General features: G+C 41.4%; 1 protein-coding gene across 2 annotated transcripts in view; it reads left to right on the top strand.

The window, feature by feature from the left end:
* The window catches only part of grm7 (glutamate metabotropic receptor 7), a 191,011-nt gene that overhangs the window by 154,604 nt on the left and 11,184 nt on the right, over positions 1-25,223 (top strand). For both annotated transcript variants that reach the window (XM_064305048.1, XM_064305047.1), the window contains exons 8-9: positions 5,195-6,130; positions 23,091-23,337. In XM_064305048.1, the coding sequence (XP_064161118.1) occupies positions 5,195-6,130; positions 23,091-23,337 (1,183 nt within the window). The remainder of the gene's footprint in view (positions 1-5,194; positions 6,131-23,090; positions 23,338-25,223) is intronic.

Below are 25,223 nucleotides of genomic sequence, written 5' to 3'. Positions count from 1 at the left end.
TCGGTATTTATACCCACGCCTTAACGGCTCAGATTTAGCATTCATCCAGTAATGTACTGTGGGGACCTGATCCCGTGGTCCTCGGCTCTGGAGACCAGTGATCAAGCCGATTCTATGGCTCAACTTAAGTCATTGTGGCTTTAGAATACAGGAAGGGGATATTGAAAAATTATGCATGAAACTTACTTGTGGGTTTAGTGATTTAATGTATGTGTTACAGATTATTTCCTCCTGATCCATTTTCTCACTTATTAATCGATTATATAGCGAAACTTCATCCAGCTTCTGGCAGTTAATTTAAATGATTCTAATGAAAGCTGGTGAACATAAGCCCTCCGTGATCAGGGTATTATTATTATTCCACATAAATTACTAATGATTTGGAAGGGTCTTGTGGATTAATAGCATCACAGTTATGGAGGGGGTGGTAGAGTGGTGCTGTGGTAGAGTACAGGGCTTCTGACCAGAAGGCTGGATGATATTTCATGTCCAGGACTGTGGAACTGTCATTGAGCAAAGTTCTTATCCAGGAACACCTCTGGATGGAGAATATTTTAAAATGTACAGTTAGTCGTGAGCCGTGTGGAAATAACACAACTACCACTTTGCAAATCAAATTGAATAGCAGATTTCACAAAAAGGATTTGTCACAATATGCATTACAGAAGACTATGGTCTAAATACCACACAAAAGCAAGCCTAGGGTGACAGTAGCAAGGAAAAAACTCCATTGATAGTACATAGGACTGAACCAGCCTCAGTAGGGGGAGCAAAACGTCTCTGGCTGGCTCAGGGTATGGGTTCATAGTGACCAAGACAGTCAATCAAACAATTTTTTCAAATTGGTCTGAATTGGTCTATACTACTATATGGAATTTAGAGACGATGGAGGGTGAAGCCAGTCGCTTGTCACTCTGAATGACTGTTACAACTTGCTAAATCGTCCAGAAGAAATTGAAGAGCAAAGTCAGAGAAACTGAGTGAAACTGAGTTGTTTAGCTGCGGTACAGTGTATATGATATGTCACTGTTGGCTGTGTGCTCTCCCGTGCACATGCTCCAGCTAGTTAGAGATTTTCTCCTTTTCTCTAGCTGTAGCTCTCCATCTCACCTCAGTACTGGAGGCACCTCCCGCCCCCTCAGCCTGCACATTCATTAGCTGGCAGTAGCGCAGCTCCAGGTATAAGGATAAGGTATGGATGTCAGGTAGGGGAGGGGAAAAAACTAAAATTCCGATGACTAATGAGTGGGTAGAAAGAAAAATAAAAGTTGGGACTGCATGTATAAGGAGCTCAGTGGCCCTGCCATGACCAGTGATCACTGTATCATTCCAACAAGATCTTTAGACAGAAATAAGGAAGCTGCTACAGCACGATAACTCTGCTCTCCATTACTGAATGCCTTTGCAGTCTCGCTGATAGGTATCACATGTCGAATGTAAATGTAAATAATTGATTTGGGTAAGACGTGCCCCTGGTGAGGAGATCCCTGGTGTATGTGCGAGAGCATGAGGCCGCGTTTCTGCTTGAACGCGGCACTGGAGTTTGATGACACCGTTCGTAAAGCCAGCCCTGCCATTCAGGCTTACCGTGTGTCACGGAGTTGATTTTCGAAAGACTGCATCCTGCGAATCACCTGTACCCAGGGATTTAAAAGATGGAATTTTTCAGATGTGTGGCGTCAGCCCTTTTCGTGTGTTTTGGGTGACTGTGTGTGCGGTGATTCGGAGCGTAATGAGAACTACGCAGGGGAGGGAGGTGGACAGATGGAGAGGGGAGGGAGAAAGAGAGGGAGGAAACGAGACAGAAATAGGGGGAGAGAGGTACAGAGGGAGAGATAAAAACAGTGAGATGGAGGAGGAGAAAGAAACAGAAAGACACAAAGAGAAAGAATGAGGTAGAGAGAAAAAGAGATGGCGACAGAGAGAAAGAGGGCGAGGGAGAGGGAATTGTAAGGAAAATGACATTTCCCCTTGTTTGTGTACTCCAGGTCCGCAGGCTGCAGATTAAAAGGCTGTGGAAAGCAGTGTTTTTTTTTTGTTCTGGTTCAGGAATGCCTCAGCACGCCCTGCCTTCCTGCCCGCCGTATGCATCATCAGGTGTGATGCGGCTTTTTATCCCGCTCTCCCCAGGTGTCGGTTTGGCATTCTCACACTGCCACAGGGAGTCAGGCGCACCACAGTCCACAGGCTCTGACGCAGGCACTGTTCGGCTGAGGGGAGGGGCTAACACACCAACGCCTTACTTCTGCTCCCTCGTCCTCTGCTCTGGGTTTCAGTTTGTTAGCATTTGCACGTAGTTGGTCTATGATTGCTGCCAGACTATATATGTGTTCTTGTCAAATATCTGTCAGCCTCAAAGAAGCGAAGATGCAAAATTGAATGGATTTCTCGACGTAGCTTTTAGTTATCTAGCATACAGTAATCAACGCATTTTTTCTTCTGTGAACCATCACCTCTTAAGTGCTTTTATCGCAATCTACACACGGAAGTGATGGCGCTTTATGTATTCACCATGTTTGTATTGGTAAATATATCAAGCACTCTGAGCAAATTCAGCTGTCTCTATGGTGACTGAAGGTATCATAGGCAATGCAAATCCTTTTTAAATCAAGGTTATACACTGCAAAAATATTTAAATCAACACAATATTTGTTCCTGTGCAAAGCACATTTCTCATTTAAAAGGCAGAAATGTTTAACAGTTTGTATAACTGAACTAACAACGTAGACACAGTGAATATGGCCCTCAGTGTTTGGAATAGTGAAGAGCTTGGGCTAATTTTATTTCATTTTAGGATTGTTCCCTGCTATCTAACCCGCATAATAGCCCAGGATGTACTGCATATTAAAATCACCTCATTGCTCATTCTTTAAACTCATTTATGTATGGGTAAATAAAGGGCTTAAATGTTATAGGAATACCCCCTTATGCACGCTTTGAAGGCTCAGGAGGAAGCTGCATTGAAGCCAGCTTGGTGCAGGTTTAATGAATCAGCTGTGAAATGCATTTTGAAATAAATTAAAGTGCATGGTCCTGCATTACACTGATGCCACGGCACAAAACCATTTCAGAATGAAATGGAGCTTTCTCCACTGTGAAATCAGTTTGTTAAGTTCTGACTACACAAAATAAGTTATGGAATAGCATATGAACCTGCAGGTTTTCAGTGAAGTTATCAATATGCTAGTGAGTCTGTGACTCCTTGGGTCATACAGATAAAGAGTGAATATAATAACATTTCACATTTACCTAAATCTAAATATATGGCCTTGTAGATAATAAATAAAGAGTTTATCAATCATAAAGGTATTTTTAAAATCCCATTCATGTGGTATGTTGCAAGGTTTATGCATTAAAGAGCAACTTTTGCAAAAAAAACAAATACGTATAATTAATCCAACTATTTTTGTATCATGAAATACATACACATCGTGTTCTTTAGGAACAGGTCGTTGATGATGTTTTTTTCACATGCCATAATGTCACCTTGTACTTGCAGGAGGGCAAAGACTGGGGTTGTTGGTGGGTAGTAGGAGTGGGTGCGTGAAGTAGCTTTGCTTACCAGGCTCTGGATGCACATGCATTTGCACGGTGTTCTGGTGTTCTGACCTCAGAGCGTGAGCCGCTGCAGACAAGCACAACCAACTTTACACTTGCATTATTAAAAAAGCAGACAGGGAGCTGATAAAAAATCCCATGCTGCTAAAGTTGCTCTTTATAAGACAAAAAAAATAAATGTGGCATGTCCCAATATTCTACCAAAATGAGCCCTTAATTCTGCATACAAATCCGAGAATTATTTATACATTTATTATTTCACTAAATCAAAAACAATGACTTGCATTTACATGTAAGCATGAGTTAAAATGTGTTGACTGATTCCAGGCCTACAGTGTCTGACATTCCACCTTGATATGAAAGCCTATACTATGTGTAAGTCTGTACACTCATTTTCCTGTCACTGCCATGTCTTTGCTATGCATTCAGCTGGTCCCCTGTGTGTGGAAATAAATCTTGTATTTATTAATTTATGGTGCCCAACAAGGGGCCTAGTGTATCAAAATCCCACCCCAATTTGGAATGGCCAATTGCACAAACCCTACTGCTGATTCCAGAGAGTGTACACATCCACGGTTCACCTGAAAAATGTGCGGTGTCACCAGCTGCTTCTTTTCACACCTCAGATTTACACTCTATCCAATTGAACTCTGCCATTCTCTGGGCGATGTGATAGGCAATTGTGAGTCGCCCTATGGAGCTACTGGCCACTGGTACGCTCTGGGTTTGATCGGAGGCTCATCCATGCACCGCAACGTGGTGCCATCCAGCAGCCTCTTTCACCAGGAACACACATGCCGACCTGTCAGATTAAATACAGCGGTCATCAAAGATGACTTCAGCGAGAACTGAGCCATGGAACTGCTGGCAGCATGCAAGGCCTGTCGAGAATGTGACACGCTTACTTGAATTTAAACTCGAAATGCTCCACAAATTTCCAACTGTGATTTATGCTGGCTGTGTAAAGGGTCTCCCCGTGCTGTATGTCTCTGTAGTTCTGCATGGGGCCAGGGAAGGAGTCTCCAAACTTGACAGGTTGAAAACTGCACACCGGGGCTTAGATGATGACGCCCTATTTAAAATGCTAATATTGTCATTATCAGCGAGCTGTAAAGTGTCACACTGATTTATACTGGTGTTAACTTAGTGCCACTGAACAGTGCCATAAAACCTTTTTTTTGCATAGTCATTTCCAACAATGATGTTTTGGGTATGTTGAGTTAGGGGAATACCATTCCTAATCCTATAAATTTCTCATGGATTCAAGCCTGCTTCAAGCGCAGATTATTCCACTACAGACCAATTTAGGAACAGCCATGGTGATGGACTGCTCAATTATGTTAGCAGACCTGAGAAGATTTGACTCTGAGTACTATGTGTGAGCGCAAAAACATAATTTACCCAGAGCTTCTCTTTACACCCTTGTCCCCTTTTCAACCTAGACAGGTGCAGGTATGGTATTTGAATTTGCCTCACTTCAGAATTATGGGGAATCTCATTCAAGCACAGATTCATCTGCCATAGACTAATTCAGGACAATAAACCTCCCCCTCTCTGCCTCCTATATTGTGAACTGTATTGTGTGGACATGGACATATAAATTTGGGGTGCTCACACCTTTTCTATTGTTTTACAGCTGGAGGAACTGCAGTGGCCTAAGGGTGAGCTGGAGGTCCCGAGCTCAGTCTGCAGCCTGCCCTGCAGGACGGGGCAGAGGAAGAAGATGGTGAAAGGCATGCCCTGCTGCTGGCACTGCGAGCTGTGCGACGGGTACCAGTACCAGCACGACGAGACGTCCTGCAAGCTGTGCACCTTCGACATGAGGCCCAACCCCAACAGGACGGGCTGCCAGCCCATCCCCATCGTCAAGCTGGAGTGGCACTCGCCCTGGGCCGTTATCCCCGTCTTCCTGGCCATGCTGGGCATCATCGCCACCATCTGCGTCATGGCCACCTTCATCCGCTACAACGACACGCCCATCGTGCGCGCCTCGGGGCGCGAGCTCAGCTACGTGCTGCTGACGGGCATCTTCCTCTGCTACATCATCACCTTCCTCATGATCGCCAAGCCCGACGTGGCCGTCTGCTCCTTCCGAAGGATCTTCCTGGGCCTGGGGATGTGCATCAGCTACGCAGCGCTGCTCACCAAGACCAACCGCATCTACCGCATCTTCGAGCAGGGCAAGAAGTCCGTCACCGCCCCCCGGCTCATCAGCCCCACCTCCCAGCTAGCCATCACCTCCAGCCTCATCTCCGTGCAGCTGCTGGGGGTCTTCATCTGGTTCGGGGTGGACCCCCCAAACACCATCGTGGACTACGACGAACAGAAGACCATGAACCCCGACCAGGCCCGCGGGGTGCTCAAGTGTGACATCACGGACCTGCAGATCATCTGCTCTCTGGGATACAGTATTCTTCTTATGGTGACGTGTACAGTTTATGCCATCAAGACCCGGGGCGTTCCCGAGAACTTCAATGAGGCCAAGCCAATTGGCTTCACCATGTACACCACCTGCATCGTCTGGCTCGCCTTCATTCCCATCTTCTTTGGCACGGCGCAGTCTGCAGAGAAGGTAGGGGTCACGCGGCAGATCTATACCCTGCCCATGCTCATGAGTCATGTTCTAAAACTGTGATCTGAACGTCTACTGTAGCTATTTGGTCGATTGTGAAAAGCTGTGTATTAACTGGCACCATACAAATATTACCATTGCCTGATTGATGGGGAAATAAATTCCCATAATTCCTTGCATAACGGTATACATATTCAGCACACACACACACACACACACACACACACACACACTGAACAGACTTGCAAAATCAGAGGTGTCAGACTCAGAAGCCTTAGACGGTCACAGTGTCTGCTAGTCTTGAATTTCAGTACTTGGACACTTAATGCAAGTCATTGATTGGATAAAGCATCCCACACACTTTGTTTCCAAGGTCCAAACTAGCTGATTAAAAGAGAAAAATTTGCAGACACTGCGACCCTACAGGAGGTCAGTTTGGCAGCCCTGGATTAAAGGAATTGATATAGCTGGATGCAGAGCGGTCGAAGGTAATGCCCTATCCTCATGGCTGCCAAAAAACAAAAATCAGACGGATTATTTTGTCAATTGCAAATAAAAGTGCCTCTTTCATCTCAGTTTCCGTTTCCAAGTTGCAGACATGTTTTGTGAGTACCAGTCTGATGCTATATGCAGTTGTTACCCTGGCTTCCATAGCTACCACACACCACCCTTCTGTAATTTCTTACAAATAGTTAGAATGAATATGAATTTGAATACAAAGGAGCGAGAGCCATCTCATCAGCATCTAATCACAAAAAGAATTAGATTTCTGGTTCGGGGTCAAAATCAAAATTAATTCTCCAAAAATGCATTTTTTAATTAATTTATTTTATGCATTTTTTTTGTCCTTTTCAGAAATGATTCATTATCATGAAGATGCTTTCTCATTACTGGTCACCCTATCCGTCAGCAGTACTCTCATCCCACTATTCTTTGTAATTATATTCAGAGGCACTGAACAATACAACACCTGGTCTCTTCACTCTGCCGAAGCCTCCTGTCAGGCTTATTTGGATGGCTGGCCTTAGGATTAAACCCGAAAAAACCTGCTACACGTATTGAAAAAATTAAACACCGACTCTCCAATGAAGGGTATTTTACTATTGGTGGATAATGTATGATTACCACTCTTTTGTCAGAGGAATGTGTTTTGCAGTGATGCAAAGAGCTAAATTACACATTTTAATGCTTTGGTGTTCTTGCCCCTAATTTTAAGAGATCTTAAAATACATACACTTATGCACGCCTGCACGCACGCGCACACGCACACACTCACACTCAGACACACGCACACAAACACATTCACACACACAGATTCACACAAAAGCACATGCACACACTGCAGACAACTACCAGAAATTGCAATGAAATAAGGCTGGAATTCCCATTAAAGTAGAACACATCTGCATGGCTGTGGCGGGTTATTGTCCGTTCATTTCTGGAGCTCCACACTAAAGATGATGCACAGCCGTGGGTAGCACGCTGGCTCATTATGCAGGAAGACACATCTGTAGGAGTGGTGCTGAGGAAAAGCCTGACATCAGCACACTACTCAGCTGAGTGCAACTGTGACACTCTGGCCTTTGGTGCTTGTCATTGCGTACCTGGCTAGCGTAGGGCTGAATACTAATGAACGAAAGAGCAGCTCACACAGGTAGCTACTGTGACTGCAGCCTGTTTGTGTGTCAGGATTGGTATTTCAGAGCACAGAAACAGAAATACAGAGCACAGATTCGGACTCTCTCTCTCTCTCTCTCTCTCTGACACACACACACACGTGTGGACACTACAGTGGTACAGGAAAACAGATTCAGACGTGCACACCTGCTTGAATAATCACGTGCACGTGCATGCACACACACATATAGGTATGCGCACACCCAACAAGACCACACTAGGCTGACAAAAATAAATTCTCTGCCTTCTTATAAAATTTGCAAACAACAAATGGACATTTACAAAGCCCTGGGACCTGGTGGTTTAGTACAGTATTTTCTTCCTAAAAATACAGTTTTTTCCCTTTATTTTAGATGCATAGTCGATCCAAGGATTTGGAATTGATATTATGGAAAAGAAACGTTTATGAAAGTATCGCCTGGACTCTAATGTGCTGTTTTTGGGGTGGCTATGCTGTCTGTCCCTTGAGTTTCAGTGTTGATCAGTCTGTTGTCACCGCTTTTGATTGAAGCAAGAGTGTCAGCCGGAAAAAATGAGATTACTTCTATGAAATGCAAATACACAGAAACATTGCTTTGCAGGAACAATATCAAAGTCCTTTTCTAAACCTGCATGATCCCATATATGATGCTGAATTCGTAAATGTTACATGTTTGTGTAACCGGCATTCTTCGCTTGTGGCTAACGGACATGGAGGGCGACACAAATATTTTCCAGGAAAGAATTACAGCGGGAATTCGAATGAATTCACGTGCAGTAGTTTCTGTTTTATTCCGATTTATGCGCAGAGAGAATTATTTTGCCAGGAGTGTATCTCCACACAGGACCATTACCTCTCTCAGTCTCTGCAATACGCAGTGCCAAGCAGAGAACAAAGCTTTATCAAATCGAGCACCTTTGGCACGACGGGCCAAGGATCTGAAGTCGGCGCCCGAGCGCTAGGATTGGCTGGAGCGTGCGCGGGGCTCAGAGGTGATGACTGCAGAGCTCTGATGTGGCAGAACAAGGTTAAGGCTGCGGCCCCGGGCCGAAGCAGCGATCTGAAGGCGGTGTTACGCCTTTCAGGATGAAAAGGCAGGGGAGCGCTGATCAGACCTGACAGCAGGTGTGTCTCTCAGGAGCGAGAGACGTATGCAAATGTGGTTCAGCAAGGTCAGGCTAAAAGGCTCGGAAATTAAATCTGGAGGAACAGTAACACCCCCCCCCCCCTCCCCCTTATGCGTACTGAATCAGGAGGGGGAAGAAATAATATTTGCAATGCTAATACATATTTTAATGGTGCGTGTATTTTTATGACATCCATTAATGCACGTGTGGGTGTGCATGTGCGTGTGTGTGTGTGTGTGTATTATCGTTCTTTCCACCTTGTCAGACACAGAAAGGAGTTGGACTCGTAATGGTTTTACCTGGCTCTCCATGTGGGCTGCTCTTCAGCTCCAGCAGCCTGTGAAGAAATCAAACATGTAGCAGCTGCCTATGGAGGGGGGGGGGGGGCGCGTATAATAACATCACCGCCTAAGTAGGGAACATGACCCGGAGGTGGGACTGCAGCAGACCCCCCGCCTCGGCGATCCCGCTCACAATATCCGCTGGTTTATATATTTATATACCCGCCTCGTACCTCCCGACACCTCGTGTCCCAGTCACTCAACAAAGACTAATGACTTGGCTATATCTGACCACGCCATTAATCACTGGCCCTGCGATACCACCACGGGCCAACATTCTAAAAAGCCAAATTATCCTGCCTCACCGGAGAAGAGCAGCAGAACAGCTGTGAAATTATCATTTCCACTGAATTCTAAGGGGAAAGTACTTCTGACTACTGATCAGTATATCCCAATCACAACATGAAATGCCCATCTTTATTATATTTTTTTTTGATCTTGATGCTAGGGGGGGCGGTTGGCCTGTTTTGTAATATTGGGGGTGTTGTATCCCCGCTATCCCTCCATTAATTATGCCCTTGCCACTGGACCATCTACGAACAAAAGTTGCCCCTAATCCCACATTATGATCATTGGGGGTTTTGTTTTTGCTGAAAAATATTATTGCAGCTGTTCTAGACAGAATATTCGGTTATTATTAAGTTATATAAGTACAGGCTTGCTAGTGTTTTCTTTTCCTTGGCAGACATTCGTGAGAATCAGTAGTGCAGTCCTCAGAAGCCCTCTGAAGTGGGGGACTGCATTTCACATGCAGCTCATGCAGGCAGACAGCAGGCGGATTTGCTAATATGCCATGATATATACAGGCTGCAATGAGGATCCACCAGTGCTGCACTTTCCTGAGGAAAGCAAATGGAGCAGATAACGTGAAAGTATGATCTTGGCCCTTATTCTCAGCATTAAAAAGGGTTCACGGGTCCCGTTTACCCACAGAGAAATGCATCTTCCTTCAGAAGCCTTCAGTTTGAAAGCAGTTAAATCACAAAAGAATGCCTTGAATCTGAGGACCTTATTTTCCAATTCTGGAACCGTAGTTAAATGCCAAACATTGTATTTCTGGGGGAGGAACTAAATCAAAAGAACCCCCATCCCCCCCTCTATGGGATGAGGGGGGATTTGGGATGAGGATCTGCTTTTTGGCATGAAGAAGTGGTGTCATCAGAAGAATGGTTTCTATATATACTGCAGCCAATTCTGTTTTTACTTGTTAGCATGGTAGCAGTATTTTTGTGCTATTTAAATTGAATAATTTGATTTCTATACAAAATGTTTTTGTATGGGGAGTGGAAAAGCATAATAAAGAAAAAAATATTAATTGCCACCTAGTTACCTTATTTAAACTGGCACACTTGTTAACTATACAAAAAAAAAAAAAGGTCTTTAAATAAAATTCTCCCTCTGACAAGCTCAAGATCCTCTATCACAGGCATTAAGAAACTGACCAATCGGACGCCATGCCTCTCAATTCAGTTCCGAGGCTGAATATTGATGGAGGGAGATAAAGGTTGGGATTAAATCAACATTCATCCTCAAATTTGACCAACAATTAAAAGAATGGCTTTTTTTTCTTCAGTCAGTTTGGCGAGCTCACGATCACTAAAACAAACTCACCAAACTGAGTTTGAGAAGAAATGTAATGCCCGCATTTAGTAGTAAGCCAAGTTAAGGACAAATATTGATTGAACACAGACCACAGTCTGGTTCCCCAGTTCTGTCACATTTTCTGTAGTCCTGTAAACAAAGACCGTGTCCTATTTCTCAATCCTCCAAAACAGCACAAACAACCCCTGGAAAATCTGGAGAGGGTTTAAGAAGAGGAATTCTCTCTAGTGAGGAAAAATGTGCTCTGGCCTTGATTTTTCCTGCAGCTGTAATATGCTGTATGCTAAGTAGAGTTATTCCATCCAGCACAGGATAGCCTGCCTGTGTCAGTCATAGTGGGTGTAGAACAGACTGATCACCAGCACCAGTAGCACCACTCTTTACTGCACTGGGAGTCATAGGCAGCTGTGGGTCCCTTTCCTGTGCATTTGGTTTTGCATCAAAGATTCTGCACCCACCACCCACCTCACCCACAGTCATCTGACAAGCTACACAGATGGGAGGAGTTTTTCCCTCCTTTTTTGACACCCTCCTCCCCCAAACTCCTTGTAAATCAGAAACAGCACAGACTTCCCTTGTTTATCATCATGACAATTTCTATGGCAACTGAGAGAGAGAGAGAGAGAGAGAGAGAGAGAGAGAGATGCATGGAAACCAACAGCAACTGACTTTACACAGATAATGTAAAGGAAGATTTATTTTATGTGATTGTTGCTGCCTTAAAAAACCCATCTCTATGAAGACTGTAACTTATGAAACATACTACAGTTGTGTGTAGAATAAGAACACTTTAAAAATGTTGCTCTTGTGAAATTTCTTTAATCTGGTACAGCTAGCCTTTTGTTATTTATTAATTTTATTTTATTTTTTTGGCTCTTACGAGAGCTGTTCCTCCCACCTTGCACCGCCTCATTCAGCTGGTAGGTGGGGCTACTCATGTCCATATGAGACATGAGTAGAACATATGAAATCGACAAATTAGGAATACCTTCTTTAAACATGGACAGTGCAGTGGACCGTGCTCTATGGTCACTGATTTCTACAATTTACTCAGGGTGATTTTATCCCTATAGGAAGCACATAAACTATATTAGAGCTGAATGAACACTGAATAGTCTACTGCATGCCGAGGAGCTTGTTGTCAGTTGCTGTGGTGTGTGGCCAGGTCTGACCTGAGCATGGATATTTAGGATGTTTACGGCTGATCGTCCTCTCTGTCTGCATGGTGGGCGTCTTTAATTTCTCTGTGTGGCCTACTTTCCAGCAGCAGGCTGCAGAAACGCGCAGTCCTATGCTAGGGAATGTTGCAGCTGAGGGGTTCTGACAGCAGGTATTTAGCTGAGGGAGACCTTGAGGCTGGTTTTTCATTATCCGCAGTCAATGCAGACATGCTGGCACACACATTATAAGTGCAGAAATACCATCAGCAGAGCGAGAGGGTCACGAATCCCCCGATTCCCCTGCCATGTGTGGCATCGCTCGGTAACGTGGAAACCATGACAAACCCCTCATTTAGGAACTTGCAGGCTGCTCCAGCTGACCCCCTCACCCCCCCCCCCCCCCCCACACCTCAGTGCTCAGACAAGAGGGGAGTATGACTCTCAGACTATGACCTTCCACCCAGGTGCCGTGGGACTGTTGCAAAACATCTGTATCATACTCCTTTGGAAACTGAATTGGCTTTATTATTATTATTATTATTATTATTATTATTATTATTATCATCCCAATTGTTATGATACTGATAAATCGTCAAGAGCCTGAATTTCCAACCATACCCGTTTAGAACCTCAGAGACATTGTCCAAAACTTACTGTTAAATGAGAAATTTTAATTTTCATAGACACAGTTTGAAAAATCCACCAACATCAACCTCCAAAACTGTGCTTTGCAGAAAAAAAATAACTTAACAATAACATGAGTAGAAGTTAAGCATCGGTGCTTATAGAATCCAGGCCATTGTTTTTACCAGGCTAATTGTACAGTATTTACAACAATACCTTACTACGCACAGTTAAGTACGCACTATTGGATGCACTAAAATTAAGTAGATTCAGATAATTGCTCAGACTCAGGCTTGGACGCCATCTAATTACAATGCATGCAGCCATGTTTTTATTGCTTTACATATTTTATTGGACCCAAGATGCACATCGCTATTAGGGGCATGGGACACATTTAGGCAGCATATCCTCTGGTACGGTTTCTACATCACAATCATTATACATTAGTGACTTTGAGTTACAGAAACACTAGTGAGACTTTGACCCATGGAAGAGGAGGCGCTCGGCATGTTATTAAGGCACTTGTAACACATCAATCCTATATTTCCCTTATATTTTTCATTATAAAAATACTTGAACATGTTTATAACCAAAATGCTTTTTTGTAAGCCTCTATACTCTTATTTTTAACGTGTTCGGATATACCCGTGAGTTTTCTATAGAGCATCAGCCGTAAAGTGGGACTTACCAGAGAGAGAGAGAGAGAGGGAGGGAGGGAGAGGGAGGGGGAGAGAGACAGAGAGAGAGAGAGAGAGATAATACAAGCTTACCAAGGCCCTGAAGACATGTTATGATTATGCATTCTAAGTAATACTATAATAGTGTGATTTGGGGAAAATACTTTAATTAGTACCTTATAAACACTGCTTTCACAAGCTTTTTACTGCAGCCATTGGGCTGTCACAATAAATTGCTCAAAGGAAGACTTTGAAGAGCGATGCAGCTTTCGGTGTGTGAAAGCACAGCGGGTATGATTTACAGCATAGCCCGCGATGAGACACATTGAGAGGATGGTCTTTATAACTCAGGGATACTTAGAGTGCAAGATGTTTCACCGCTTTGTATCTCTCTCTCTCTCTCTCTCTCTCTACACATACGCGCACACTTTTTGTCAGAGAAGTTGTTTTCAAATACTGTATCATCATTCTCCTATATAAAATTATTCTTCAAGACAATTTCTTATAAAATTAGCAACTTTGGATTCTATTTATTTGAGGGAGAACCTTGTTTTGATTTTATAAATTATGTTTTATTTAGTTGGTGGTCATAATTTATGGAAAATTTGGCTAAAGGGGAAATTCCGTGTGGTTGGTTCCTGGCACCAATAGCCAATTGCCAATTTGGATGTGTTTTTCTGATGATGGCAAGCTGTAAGAAAATGCTAGCCAAAGCATAAAAGTACATAGCTGATACATGAACATGATAAGTGGTTCTCTACTAGATATCTAATGCACTCTACAGTACCTGACCAATTAGCTACTAGATATATGCTCTACAGCACCTGCTATTGGCAATAGTCTATGTGCAGTTATTAAATAAACCAAAAATGTACCAAGAGGTAACGGGCAACATTTTTGTTTAAAAATATAACTTATTATTTAACACCATGGTCATTCTGTTAACTTATCCACAAGCCTACACTGTCTAAGAACAACAATAGATGGTTAGCCATCTACCCAACTACAACAGCACACTAAGCCCTGTATTCGGTTAACAATTGCTCTTAAGTTTGACTTTCAAATAAAATCAAAGTTTTTTTTAGTTTCTAATTTTAGTGATCGCTCCACATGTGAAGGGTTTTGTGAAGAAAAACCAGAATTGTATTCTGTGTATGTGTATATGTATTTTTGCTGTCAGTAATCCTTGAATAACCTAAAAATAAATCCCTGAATATTAGAATTCTATCAGATAGATACTTGTACCTATATATTTAACATGAATAATTTATCACAGAAAATACATGAGACTGAGTACTAATGAATTGTGTGCATGGAATATATGATATTGACACACACACACACACACACACACACAAATAAAACTAGATTGAAACAACAGCTTATCATAGAATGTCATCAAATCAATACATGTGCAGCATGAAGCACTGAATATATTGAATTCCAACTAGAACGTTGAAGAAGCTCTTTAAAAATGTTTTGTTTTTAAAAAATTTTATTAATTAATTTTTTTATTAATGTTCTCACAATTTTCATCAAGGTATGATACGGTGTCTTATAGACCCGTTAAAGATTGGACTGCATGTTGGCAGAACAAGTTAAAAATAATGATTTAGTCATTCAACTCGGGTGACCCCTGGGTGCTCTGTAATTATGACAGCAAACAATGCACATGCAATAGGCAATGGGCGGTTTCTTTCTGCCTGATTTGCGCTTGTGTTATCAAAGATAATGGAGGTGTCGGCTATGTCAGAATCATCATTATCAATCACATGCAATATTTTACTTAAATATATTAAAGTCATCTCCGAAATATTCCACCATCTTCAACATAATTATATAGTTTTTTTTTATTTTTAATTTTATATAATGAATCTGTCCCAGATTTGTAGCATGTAGATTACACATGGGTTTGAACCAAAGACATATCATATTTATAGCCTAATTGTAATGCAATCATATCATGTCCAAATGTTAGAAATGCGATGGTATCTATTTAATGTATTGTATCGTATTTCATTTCAATGGTACATAATGTAGGCTATGTGCTCTCGTAACTGTCTTCCAAAGATGCGCAGTTCAGCTTGTTTCCTCAACCCTGCACTGCACGCCAAATCTAAATACTAAGAGCGTGATCTCTTGGTTTTTTAAGCAGGCATATAAATCACATCAATTGCCTTGGAATTAACTGACTCCTAATGCAATAGCAGCTTAGACTTGATCATTCATACACTACATGGTCAAAAGTATGTGGACACCTGACATCAAACATCTCATCCTAAATTATGGTCAGTAATATGGAGTTGGTCCACCCCTTGCTGCTATAACAACCTCCACTCTTCTGGAAAGGCTTTATACTAGATGTTGACTGATTGCTGCAGGGTTGTTCTTCCATTCAGCCAGAAGAACATTAGTGAGTTTTGGCACTGATTTGGCAATTACTGTAGGCCTGACTCTCAGTTGGCTTTTCCAGTTGATCCCAAAGGTGTTGGATGGGGTTGAGGTCAGGGCTCTGTGCAGGCCAGTCAAGTTCTTCCACACCAATCTTGACAAAACCATTCTATATGGACCTCACTGTGTGCCCAAGGGCATTGTCATGCTGAAACAGGAAAGGGCCTTCTCCAAACTGCTGACAGAAAGTTGGAAGCACAGAATCGTCTAGAATGTCACTGCATTAATAGCCGCGTTTCCACCGCAGGAACTTTACCCCAGAACTAGGAACCTTTTGAGGAACTCAGTGCGTTTCGACCGCAGGAACTAGGGTCTAAATTAAGTTACCCCAAAAAAAGTCCCTGCTCGGGGGGTAGTACTTTCCAAAAGTACCGGAACCTTTGGGGTGGGGCGCAAGCGCTGAAAATTTCTGATTGGTCGACTACTTGCAGTGTTTTATTTCAACCGCCATTTTAAAAAATCTGCAGCCGCAAACCGATTTATTTTCATAATAACTTGAAATCAAACTTGTATGTTATGCGGCGCAGTAGCCTACTTTTGGTTATAGCCTGCCAACATCTTGGAATTATAACGTGTGCTCTTCTGTTCTTTTCTTGCTTTAGTATTTGTTTTATAAAATGCTAAGCATTCGTGCTGGGACAGCATATTACGTACTAAAACATTCAAACGGTTTAATTCGGTTGATGAATATTTTCTTACGGATTTTCTTTGTTAGCCCGTTGTAATTGACTCAAAGCGTTTGATACAGTTGTATGTGAGGTATGCGGTATGTCTGCGTAATTTACATTGGTGATACAGTAAAAGTAAACTGGAAATCACCTTCCGCCCTTTTTGTCAGGGTAAAATAACAGGTTAATTCTAGTCATCGTCCCTTTTGCTTTTTCAGACTGCCGTAATTTTACTCTGCCATTCTTCAATTCCACAAAAAGACCAGGAAGACTATGGACTAATTTATGGTGCATGGTTCGCATCTGGAGGGCACACTTCGCTGCTCGGCTAGCAGTAACTTTGAAGGAAAGCAAACGGTGGCTGTACCACTGCTAATTTAAATGTTCACGCAAGTCCGAGTTTTCGTTCTATTCTTGTCATGTTTTCTGCTGTTGTTGCCAGTTATTTGTGGAATGTGAATGCATTCTGTCGCGGTCCAAGTTCAACTACCAATGACAGTTTTGCTTGACAAAGGTAAAATATGCCCAAATGGCTGCAGAAGAATATTTCAATTTCAGGTGATTAAATCGATAAAAATCAATAAATACAAAAGTAACCATATATAGTCATTGTTGGTAACCCGTTGTATATAAGTGGAATAAACCCCTCCGGGCTGTCCCGGTTATTAGAAAATAATGTAGGCTACTTCGGTGGTAGTATGGGGTTACAGAAGAAATTATAGGACAGATGGACCGATGACAACGTCGCTTTTTCATACGTCAGTGGGCTAATTTGCCTAATCTTTGCGGGACTTTAGACCGCGTGGAACGAGACAACATGGGCTGAAGGAACCTTAGTCTGAAAGTAGTTCGGGACTTTGGAAAACGGCTATATTGCCTTACTGGAACTTACTAGCAAAACCAAAAAAACAGTCCCAGACCAAGGGGAGTCCAAATACCTTTGGTCATATGCAACTCAGTGATGCTATGACTTGATTATTATTGGGACATTTAAAATTGTGTAGTAAAAAAAAAAACAAAAAAAACAAAAACAAAAAAATTATTTATGTAAGTAAAATGAATATATTTAGGTTTTATAATTATTTTGTGTATGTGCTACTATACATAATGCAATATAGTACATAAGTTAACTCACTTTTTTATATTTATCATATAATCCATTTTGAAATATGTTTTCTTTTTACAGTTTGATGATTTAGTTAAACATTTTTCTTTGGGCAGACACAGGGTGCTTTATGATCCATTGGTTCTGCTTTTCTGTTTGGCTACACTTAGTGGTCTGCCCCAGCTGCCCTTTATTAATACACTTTGACCCGGAACAAATTACAGTTACAAGTGCACAGCTACAGCCAGTCATAGTACAGACAACACACACTTGAAGAACACTGATCTAACAACTAGTTTACTTAATATAAAATCACTGATTTATTATGAGCAGTGTCCATGTAAACTTTACCAAAAGCAAAGTGTTATTTTCCATGCAATTACTGTGAATAGGTTCCTATTAAAGATATACTTTGTATAAAGAGAATACAGCATTTTTAAAATTACATCAGTGTGAAGTGCTGCTCATGTTAATGTAAATACATTACTGAATTCATAAGCAAGTGGCAAACAGTGAAAATGAATATTTTTCCCCTTAATCAAATGCACTAGTTTACTGATATTATAATTTCTCCTCCAATTATAAGCAAGCTATAATCAAGATTAAACTATAAGTGTTGCATATAAATGTTTATACAAATACAAGAAAAAGGTTGTGAATCAGTTAAAAGGAAATTTCAGATACAGGCTGTACTGTTTTTTTAAACCTAGTAACTGTTAAGATCAGCTCACTTAGGATATTAAATGCAGATTCCAATCAGACTTTTATTTGAACTAAAATAATACACATAAAATAATATGCTCACCATAATATATTGGTAGTCATATAATTGTTTTATTGACAAATAAATGTACATTTGCTTGTTTCTTCCAAAAACTGCCAAATCATTTTGGTGAAAGCTGACCTCACCAAATTGTATTTGTGAGGGAAAAACACTTGATTTCAGTCATGAGTCAAAGTTCAGGACAAATATTTATAAACCTGGGGCAAAAAGTAGCTCCTAACTTGCAGATTTAGGATAAACTCTTAAAAACAATGGCCGTGCCAGTCCTAACTTTAGAATTTGTTTTGCCTGAGTAATTCACAAAGGTTTTTAGCACTAAAATCAGCACCTAACTCTGTGAAAAGTTAGGGGTAGTCAATAGGACTCCTAAGTCATTAAGACCAAATCACCAACAGTACTAAAAATGGCTTCTGCTGGCAATCTGCCTTGTGATCGGGTCAATGTTTCGGAAACATTTAATAACATTGAGCTTTTAAAAAGTTATCGCCTCAATTGCGAGGGCATTACAATTATATTGTCATATAGATTATAGAGCCAGTCAGGGATGCAGTCACTTCACCAACAAGCAAAAACAACAGAATAACAACAGAGATCAAGGTTTGGACAACTCTGCTTGGCCACAGTTAGCCTAAATTACAGCAATTCAGTGCAGACAAACTTGGAATGTCTCAGTCATCTGTCAGTATAATATTACACCAAACAATAAATGCCCTCTACAGACCCCACACCATCCGTCAATTCATTCAGTTTCCTGCTGATGCTCGCCAACTCCAAAAACATAAAGCCAACTTCATGCCCATACGTTTTTCTAGCGCAGTAATTAAAAGGCTGCTTAAATACATATTCACTCATTATTTATACAAGCTGCCAGACATGTAAGAGGCTGACTATAAGTCAGATATGTACTTGACTAGCCTGTATATTATTTTTGGTTTCATGTTAAAGCAGACACATAGTCAACATTTTTATTTAAAAATCTTTATTTGAATATGGTAACATTATTTGTACCTCGTGCTACAGTATTTCTTTGGTGAATTCACTGACACAGACCTGTCCCCTATCAACCAGTTGCTGTGGGCATGGTAAGGAAGCTCGTTCATGAAATACAATGTCATCAATAGCAAACAAGGTGAACCCCGCCCTTTCTCTTGGTTTAAGGGTTCTCCCCATTCCTTAGTAAAATTTGGTCTCACAGGCTTTGTGAAGAGGAAACTTTTACCTAGGAACCTTTAGTGCAACATTAGGAGAACTCTTGATGAAATGTTTTGTGGATACGGCCCCTAGTTCATAGTCTGGGTTTTTGCCATGCCAATGCTGTCATGCCTGATCATAAGCTAAGACCGACAAGGTCATTATAAGCTATAATCAGCCAATACCGGGTCCTATTCTGTGGGTGCCGAAACAAAATATGGTTTTGAGTTAAGGGGGAGGAAGTGAAAGTATTTCATTTGTGTGCAAGTTATTGTGCCCTAGAGAAATACAATGAAGAAATATAAAAACCGGGCAGCACAGGACAATTTTAATCATATATAATGAGGCACGGGATATACTTGCAAAATTAGAAATTACCAAGGGAAAGAAATTACTGAGAGCGAAGGCCAGGAAGAGGTCATTTCAGAGTGAACTATAAATATGGCTGAAACACCAAGTCTGACGGAGAGGAGGTAATATACCCATGTAATAGCACTCTGATTACATTAGCCGCTTCATGGCCAAACACAATGTCCATGGAGCTCTGCATTGTTATGCAGTCACATGGAAAACTATTTTCCATTTAATGCAGTTGCATCATAAACGCGCTGCCACCGTTCTTCTCTCACCCCCTTATTGATTTTTCGGTGGGGATTTTGATACATTTGATTATCAAATTAGATGTATTTAAAAATCTGTTTTAGCCTGAAAAAGATGATGCAGGTCTATTGGTTTTTTATGTCACAAACTATCATATTTCCTTCCAAAGCTTTGTATTATTTTTATTTTATTTTTTTTATCTCAGAAGCATATGGTAATGTGGTAATGTGAAGACAAGGAATTTTAAACCAAATCAAATTGGAGAATGCCAGGAATGTTTTTGTTGTTGTTGTTTTTTTCATTGAATGAATTTATTGTTATGAATTTTCCTTTTTAAAACATTGGTATCTGAAGGAGCAAACATCAGATTGCATTTATGACCTATACTTAGTTGTAATCACAGACCGCAAAAAAATATGAACAAAGTGACTGTGGCCTGTTGACCCATTGACTTTCCATGGCTTTGGAAAAGCGTTTTGAAACCACGAAAGAGCAGTTTTTGTGCTGCCATGTTGTGTAAATCGGAGCCAGAGACTTTTATAGTCTTGAAGTCCACCCGCGTGTTTGACTAATGCACGTTAGCAATGTTAGCAGCAACCTGAAACCCTAGGAGAAGATTCCTGAAGGTTCCTGTTCCGTATGGCAAACCTTGACAGAAAAACATAACATTCTCCACTGGGGTAGTTTTCAGGAAAACTTTATAACAAATAATGATTTAATACAGTGCTCCCTGTGAATAACAAAAATCACTATTTGGAAATTATTGGTTTTTAAAAAGTTGATGGACCACTGAGATTCCCTTATAAATAAATGGAACACACTGGAATATATTGCAGTGTATTCACTTTGTGTAAGGGTAGCTTGAAAGTCCAAGCTTACTCCAGAAATACTAAATAACATACTTAATCCTAAATTGGCAAATATGTGCCAAGAAAATATAAATAGAAACTACAATAAAAGCTTTCCTCATCCATCTTCACTAAGAGTCAAACGGTCAGTTTGCCCCTCGCATAAATCAAGTGTGCCTCCCCTATCTCTGTAATTTAGATACAAACTAAAAAAAATGACTCACTCGATTAACAAACTAGGCCTTACAGAAAGAGCCAAAATAAAAAGAACACAAGCTTGAGAAGGGTGAACAGACCCCATGCTGGTATATTTGGTCATGTGCTTTAAAGCCTCTAATCTGTCATCAGCTTATCTGTGGCTATCAGATGCTCAAGGGAATTTCTCTGCCTTTGTGTAATGAGATAAGAATCTTGTATCCAGTGTGTCCCACAAGTGACTAAATGTTCATTAATTTGTTTCTGAATGAAGTATTTGGGCATACACAGCCATGTTACAGGTAGGAGTCAAGAACTTCAAGCTGAAGAAAGTACAGTATGTTATCACTAGCATGAGGTGCTATAGCTGAATAAGTCCTCCACTCAACACCATTCCACACTGCCTTATGTTGATAACACAAGCAACCTCCAAGCACAGCCAGGGGTGCTTTATCACGTAGTATGCATGACAACCAAAATACACACGCAGTGTGTGATATGAATGTATTTTCTCGGGGACTAGGGTAAAACTAAAGCAATGCAGTGAGCGCATCAATACATTTTTGGGAATATCACCGTAACACTACCTCTTTTTGCAGGAAGTTGTTCCTGCAAAAAGGCAAAATGTGGCTGATAAGATTGAGATCTGTCCACAAGCTTACACAAGTTATAATGCTACCACATCTTAATGTCAAACAGCTCGTCAACACATTCAGAGAAGCCCATGCATACTTACTGTAAAGTTCCATTGATAGAGATGGGGTGTGATTAACTGTAATTATTCTAAAATGAGCATGGCATTCTATGCAAAACAGGTTGCTGTTTTCTCAAATAACATGTATATTTGTTTGTTTTCTACTTCAGTTTCTATTGGTTTGCTGAGGTTACAGCCATAAGAATGGCTGGTGAATAGAACTGGGTGTTCCGAACTGGTAGAAATAAGGGAAAAGGTTCTTTTTAAAGATCCTGTTAATCTGTTTATTCTGTTATTATCAGGTCCATAACTGCCAAATATATCAAATTGCTCTGTCAGTATGTTTTTTATCACCACTATAACCTGGAGAAATAAACGAATACATGAATAAATAAGTAAGTTCTGGACAGGAAATGAAATGAGCTTTGACTCGTCTTCATCTCTTGCATTGGCGCAGTGAAGTGTATTAAAATTGCCATATTTTTCAAGGTAATATTCCAATGTGTATAACCAAAGTGATCTTGGCCAGATTGTTTTTGAATAGAAATGAACACTTTCACTTGTCTTTAAGTCAAAGTAAATGAAAAATTGTGATATAGACCCCAGTTTGAACCAACTGCTGTAGCTAGATACAACCTGAATACAACCTGCTGGAAATGTTCCTGAATGGGCAGCATAAAGCGTTTTCACACGTCAGTTGCACTACAGGCCTGGTCAACACCCTGAAGGATATTTTAATGACAGAGGCTGCGTTACAGGTGCATAATCAGGGCTCATCTGTTTCAGGGTTTCATGCCAGTTACTGCTCTAAATGATTTAATTTGCCTAATCATTTTTCATCTGAAGTTTCTGATAGCTATGAGGTACTGCTGTAGACTGTACATGTATTCTTGGCCTTGTTTCTTGAGACACATTTGTCTGAGGCTCAACACATGCGATTCAACCAGCTTTGGTATAGTCTTTGGTATAATATTCTGTATATTTTACCAGCGCACACACCGGCATTCTGGGATGGGGGTTGGGCAGCCCTGTTCTGTAGTTGTGTTTTTGATACTGGTAATAGGAACCTTCTTTCTTGTTAAGGATGCTTTAATACCTTAAAAGGATAAAGAGGCTTTTAAGGTATGTTCCCAGCAGACCCCTCAGATCCCCCCCTAAGGTACTGGACTGTTTGTTAAATTAAAAACAAGGACTAAAAGGACTAACAATTTTTCTGTGACTTCTGTGTTCCCTCAGCTGTACATCCAGACCACCACCCTCACTATCTCCATGAACCTCAGTGCGTCTGTGGCCCTGGGAATGCTGTACATGCCCAAGGTGTACGTCATCATCTTCCACCCAGAGCTCAACGTGCAGAAGAGGAAACGCAGCTTCAAGGCCGTGGTGACGGCGGCCACCATGTCGTCACGGCTGTCCCACAAGCCCAGCGACCGGCCCAACGGAGAGGCCAAGACAGAGCTCTGCGAAAACGTGGACCCCAACAGTAAGCATTTCTCCACCCCCTGTTTAAACCATGTTTACCCAGTTAGCCTCCAGGAAACCATCTTTAAACAATGGTCTATTTTCAATTCAGCTAAGATAAGGTGTTATGAGTGTACTGGTGCGAAATGGCTGCCATGCATCACCATGGTGCTTAATGGGAGCCTTTGAGATTTTGGAAAGAATTATAGAAGCATACTGTAGTTGACCTTTTTTTAATTCTTTGGGGAGAAAAATAATGCATGAATAAAACAAAAGCTGGTTTAACATGCCCAGATGGAACAAATTCTCTGGACTAAAAGCATTTCAAATGGAATATCTAGCTGCAGAAAGTGCTTTATTAAGTCTTGGATAAGGTGTAATCTGGGTCTGTAAAAGCCCAGGTGTTTCACTGACATAATTGGTCTCAGGGAAGAAGACTGGGTGTGGTTTAAGCAAGTGGACACTGTTATGCATGATTGTTTGGTTTATTTTTTCTTCTTTTTGGCTGTTTTTATTTGGGCTGTTGGACATCCCCCACTACTCGTACAGCACTGGAATGTTGCTGGGTACAGGGTGATCCAGTTAACAGATCGCTCTGTTCCTTCTGGCTTTTCTTGCATTGCCTCACAAATATTCTTTGAAGTAGCACCTGAGATCTTTAGATCATCGCAGAATGAATTTATAGTTACAGACTAAATGTACCTGTTCACCTACTGTGTAACACATTTTTTTTCACAAAAGTTTGAACTTATTAAGAAGAAAAATCTGTTGTTTTCAAATCTTTTGTACAATCCTGGGGATCTGAATGTTTAAAGCTGGTCACATCATAGCATTGTGCCAACATTGTCTGCAGTCTTTGAATCACAGGGTTAACCCAAATTAAATCACTCCAGAGAGTTAATTTCTATTTATTTCAGTTGAAGGAGAAGTGTTGAAAGAGAATATTGAACCAATACAGATTCCCACAAACTTCAGAGGAAAAATTGGCTTTGGTCTCAGGAACCTACTAGCACTTTTTTAAGTAGCCTATAAGACATAAGTTACACCTCACTGTACATATATATCATGGAAATAAATATATGCTTGCTGCCAGCCAATGCAATGCTCACACCCACCAGCACTGCACAAATGCATGAATTAAAAATATATAAATAAATACATAAAACCAAAGGAACTTCTCTCTTAAATGAAGGAATGATTTTTTCCCCCCTTCTACCCACAGTGAGTGGGGAACGGGTCAAATAAATGGGGGGGGGGGGGGGTCGAGTGAAAGGATCTAAGCATGCCAAGGTCTGTTGCCTATGTGATTAACAACCTGGTGCCACTCATAAGCTCCTGTATCCTCAAATTAGCGAGCGATGTCACGGCATCTGCGCTTGGGTGACTTTCAAAGACGCATGGAATCACGCCTGATCGTGTAATTATTTTGCATGGTGCACTGCACCCAGGGAAAAGGTGTAGTTCCCCCCGGCCGAGTCGGAGAGAGCGCGCCGTGCGGATCGACAGGGGGACGCTATTCTGGGCACAGTCTCGTCTCCGTGCACAAACAGGCAGCTGCACCTGGGCATCGTCCAGGCCTCACGTTGCTCCGGCCTTCTGCTTACTGCAGCATGAGCTCACTGCTGATGTAGAACTGCTATATTACGCCACTGATGGGAAAAGTGTACGCTTGCCCTCGGTGATGTGGTATAGGTCAATGTAGCATCTGGGTCAAGAGAAAATGATGGGTCACACGGTACACACACAGTTGTCCATTAGCCACATCCAGTGAAATGATCAGGATCGTCCTGGATGAAGAACTGGCTACTTCCACTGCCTCAAGCCTGAAAGATAACTACCAGCACAACCTCCTGTCATTTTCTGTAGACCTGGCAATCACACCTTGCCTGCTGCAGCTGTTAATTGTCC

Source organism: Anguilla rostrata, chromosome 13 (genome assembly GCF_018555375.3).
Source record: "Anguilla rostrata isolate EN2019 chromosome 13, ASM1855537v3, whole genome shotgun sequence".
Taxonomy (NCBI): Eukaryota; Metazoa; Chordata; class Actinopteri; order Anguilliformes; family Anguillidae; genus Anguilla; species Anguilla rostrata.
Note: the sequence above shows the minus strand (reverse complement) of the source record. Positions and strands in the feature narration are given on the sequence as shown.